Source organism: Charadrius vociferus, unplaced genomic scaffold (assembly GCF_000708025.1).
Source record: "Charadrius vociferus isolate BGI_N301 unplaced genomic scaffold, ASM70802v2 scaffold423, whole genome shotgun sequence".
NCBI lineage: Eukaryota > Metazoa > Chordata > Aves > Charadriiformes > Charadriidae > Charadrius > Charadrius vociferus.
This window is the reverse complement of record NW_009648149.1, coordinates 1,931,568-1,935,984: the sequence shown is the minus strand read 5'-3', so window position 1 is coordinate 1,935,984 and position 4,417 is coordinate 1,931,568. Positions and strand designations below refer to the sequence as shown.

General features: G+C 41.7%; 1 protein-coding gene across 1 annotated transcript in view; it reads right to left on the bottom strand.

The window, feature by feature from the left end:
• The window catches only part of SERBP1 (SERPINE1 mRNA binding protein 1), a 14,079-nt gene extending 11,922 nt beyond the window's left edge, over positions 1-2,157 (bottom strand). The window contains exons 1-4 of the mRNA XM_009883997.1: positions 2,076-2,157; positions 1,432-1,594; positions 434-571; positions 221-292 (exon numbers count right to left, since the gene is read on the bottom strand). Coding sequence (XP_009882299.1) covers positions 221-292; positions 434-571; positions 1,432-1,594; positions 2,076-2,157 — 455 coding nt within the window. The remainder of the gene's footprint in view (positions 1-220; positions 293-433; positions 572-1,431; positions 1,595-2,075) is intronic.
• Positions 2,158-4,417: the final 2,260 nt, after the last annotated feature.

Sequence of the window (4,417 nt, the reverse complement as noted above, 5' to 3'; positions counted from 1 at the left end):
TCAAATCTTCCCCAAAATTCTGGTTTTAACAGTCACCTCTTATGCTACAAGAAATCACTAATTTTCTAAATGCTGCAAAGGCTGCTTTAAGCGTAGCAAAAATTATCAAAAATCAAAGGCAAAAAAGGCAGCTAAATCTTTACACTTTGCAAGCCGTAAGAATAAGGATTTATTAACATTCTGCTAATCATAATTTTCTGAGCAATTACAGATTACTAACGTTAGTTCGTCTTTGACGGTTCCCCAGTTGTGTGATCCACTGCCACCACGCTTGTCCTCATGCTTTAGGCCGCTGAAATGTGAATGTGAAACAGAACTAACAAAACTGAGTTAACATTATAGTGACCAGATACAGAAATTCAAAAGCAAATTTTAAAACAAGTATTAATCGTAAAGAATAGCCAAGAAACAATAGAAAAAGTTAAAGACTTACGATCTATCGCTGCCACTGTGTCTGTCAAATTCACGTTTGCCACGAGAGTCAAACCCATCTCCTCTGCCCATTCCACGGCCGCGTCCACGGCCTCTTCCGAGTCCACCACGTCCACGCATAGGTCGGTCAAGAATGGGTCTAGCATGGAACAGTCAAACTTGACTATTTCACCTCCAAAAATTTACAGCATGGTTTTCAAGGTTTTCTTTTTCTCTTTGGAGAATTTTATTTACTTCTCCTTTGACAATTACTGTTTGTAACTGTGCTGAGGTTCTAATTTCAACGATAAATTATTACACTGAAAACCCCCACATACCTAATGCCCGCATTTGAGAATCTGGAAACAAACGCTCAGAAGGATTACTCTTTGTTTGCATCTTCTGACACTAAATTCCAAAATTTAGCGCTTGCATTGTTACAACTAGCTGATACTACAATTCCAATTTATCTCACAGTCATCCAACTTAAAAAAAAAAAAGGATTTTAACTTTGGCTACTAAAATTTTAATATTTGAACATGACTTTCAGAAGACTTGAATTCTGGATCTCTCACGACACTCAAGACACATTAGATCTTGCCTAGACGTAAGATGGCTTCACCCCTTCCAGATTTGCAGTCACTGCAGCCAAGGTGCAAACACCTACATGAACAAACTTTTATTGGCTGCAAGTCAGGTGTACAGATTTAAGAAACACCTACAAGAGCAAACAAACCTCATCCCGCAGGGAACGGCTACGCTTGAGTCCCTTTCCTGAGCTACCTGCTGTAGATTTAGAGAGATATGGTGGATATCTGACCGATTTAAACCATATTTTCAGTTAAACCAATGGGACTGTTCATGTTAGATCACTCCTGGTGTATAACTTGAGTCAAACAAAATCATGGAAAAGGAAAGAAAAGCATTATATTCTGCACGACATGTGCTCTTTTTATGACAGGCAGGACAGCCCCCTCCTATAAAACTAGGAAAAGTTGTCAGGCAAGACAAAATTCTTACTTATCAACAGAAAATTCTCCTCCTTCGCCTTTCTCATCAGCAGGTTTATCAAAGCGGCGCTCACGAGGAGGTCGTCTCTCCGGTCTCCTGTCAATAGGCTTGCCTTCACCCTGCTGTTGCTGCTGCTGCTGCTGATCAGGCCTCCTGCCGATACGTCTTATCCCTGAAACATTAGGCAAAACACATCAACGGAACGTGGAGCTGCTCTGGGAGAGATACCGACTCTAACACCGTAAAGCAATATGGAAGGTAAGCTGAAATTGAAGCTTTTCTTGCAGCCTTGTGACAATCTGAGAAACAATACCTTTGCAAAAAAGTCACTGTAGATCACTTGGCTATTCTTATTCACTTTTTTACGCAGCATTTCAATCAAATTATATTTTGTACAAGTGTACACTCTTAAAATATTGTAGGAAACAAAACCTGTCAGAGCACACAACGCATTAGTAATAGTGTTAAAATGACAGGGTGAACTTTCAAAGGAGGATCAAGGTAAGCAGGATGATTTTTTTTTTTCCCCCCCTCCGAAAGGTGCTTTTCAGGTAAAACAAGTGGTTTTTATTTTAACGCGCACCAAAACAAAGTCAGCATCACCACGCTGGATCCAAGTCCCTATGACAGCCACCCTCCTTCATCCCACTCACTGCGCTCTCCTTGGAAAGGTTTTTTGGCCACTAGCACAACCCAGGACAGGGCCACCCTCACCCAGATAGGTGTCACCTGCATCCCGATGAGCAGGCAGCCCAGGACAGTTCGTACTGGTCAGTGACTAAACGGTGTGTTCATCCACACCAATTCTCCCAGTCCAATATACGCTCCCTGACAAAGACTCACCTCATTGCACACTTACTTAAAATAGCTTAAGAATACACTATGCCAGTGAGCTGGCTAGCCTCCTCCCCTCCCTCTCTATGCCTTCCAAAAGTTGTTTTTTTAAATACTAACTCCCCATGGGATTATATTCTTCACTAAAGTATCTGAAGGATCTTAAATACAGGGGTTTTTTTCCCCACTCCTCTGAAAGGTCTGTTTACTCTTCTTTGGAAAGATCTGGACAAACATTATTACTCCTTTGTTATACTCTTTCTTGCCAAAATGTTTAGGGAAAAATCAAATCACCAAGGCTGGCTTAAGAATTGTGAATTAACTTTTAAATTAAAAGGTGCCAATTTTTAATTATTTTTTTTTTTTTAAGAAATAAGTTCCTGCCTAATAAGCAATGTCATATTTGGGTGGGGCTAAAGAAGCTACAGTTGTAATGATATCCAAGCCAACACACCCAAACGAACAATGTCTTCCTTACCTTCCAAGCTGTACTTAACATAAAGTTTGCATGACATACATTGCTTGCTAAATAATCCTCACTCCCTGAGGAAACGCAGGGGTTAAACTCACTAAACATTTACTTTGAAAAGGGCTCTCAAACTAAGGACGATCATTTCGTTTTAAGAGGTAAAGCTCAGCAAGGCAAGCGAACAGGCCGGTGTCACATAGGAGGTATGCTGCAGAACTGGAATGAATAATCCACGTCCTTTGAATTTCAAGTCCAACACCCTGCGCTCAGAAAAACCTGGTTCCTGGGGAAGCCTAACCAAAAATTCAAGTTATTTCTTTTCCTTAGTATCACAAAGCTTTGAACTGGAAATTCACTAGTCAAATGATCTGCACTTTTACATAGTAGTGGAATAGTTTTGAACTGCAATACATTCACACAGGAAACAAACCCCATCGCTATCATGGCATCAAATACCTATATAAATGTTAGAAACTACTGTCCCCCACAAAACCCCCCACATTTTCAAACTGGAAAGTGACCTTGTTTACTACAGAGCTCCATACACACTACCACAAAAGCAGCCCTACCTTTCTCTGTTTCACTACTATAATAAGAAACAAAATACTTTTTTTTCATAGCAACGTAGTGCTTGTTCTTGAAAACGAATGTGAAAACCGGGAGGTAAACACGGACTGTTAACCCTACCAAAACCCCTCTGCGTTCTCTTGCGTTGGCCAAAGACACTCACTGCCCACGGTTCAGGTTCACCTCCTGAGGGACAACACCATAATTCTGTGTCTGACTAAAATTTCCAGAGGACACTGAGCTTAGTAAATTTGCCACTCGGGACAAATTATTGCATTCCTCCCAGGGGGAAAAAAAATAATCTCAAGAGTTAAAAGTACAAAAGCTCCATAAGCAAAGAGTATAACACAGTACCTAACTTCTGCTTTTCACAAGGTGTTTTGAAATAACATTTAGAATGCCTACTTTCTAAAACAACTTTTCTATTAAAACATTTTCTTTCTTAAAGCGCCTTAAACGTGGTGGAGGATCATTTTGCAACACACGCTGCAGTAAATGCTTGAGTATTAAGAAGCTTTCATGTAGCACTGTGCTCGTCTGAACTGGCCGCGCTTCTGAAAAGATGGTTTGGAGTTAAACTGCAGTTGGCAAGCGATTTCCTCACCCCCACGTCAAATGCTGTCACCACACTTACATGCATTTCAAGGATTCCAATTTAATCAGAGTTCTGACCAATTTGACGCGTGCTGAAGTTTGTGTGCGGCACAGCTGCCCGCCACAGAAGGACGTGTGTGCACAACATCTACCCCTCTTCGTGCAGGCCTGTGTCCTGCTAATTAATTTGCCCAGAGCGTATTTATTTCACCTATCTATACTTTGATTTCTTTTTTTTTTTAACAAAGTTTCCCGTGCAGGATGTCTTATGGGTTTACACAAACACGGCTGAGAACTCACACAGCCTATAACTAAAATACATATGTGATTCCTTACACAGACTCACAGAATGGTTTGGGTTGTAAGGGATATTAAAGACCATCGAGTTCCACCCCCTTCGCCCTGGGCCTGGGGGCCATGGGCAGGGCCACCTCCCCCCAGCCCAGGTTGCTCCAAGCCCCGTCCAACCTGGCCTTGAACCCCTCCAGGGATGGGGCAGCCACAGCTTCTCGGGGCAACCTGCCCCAGGGG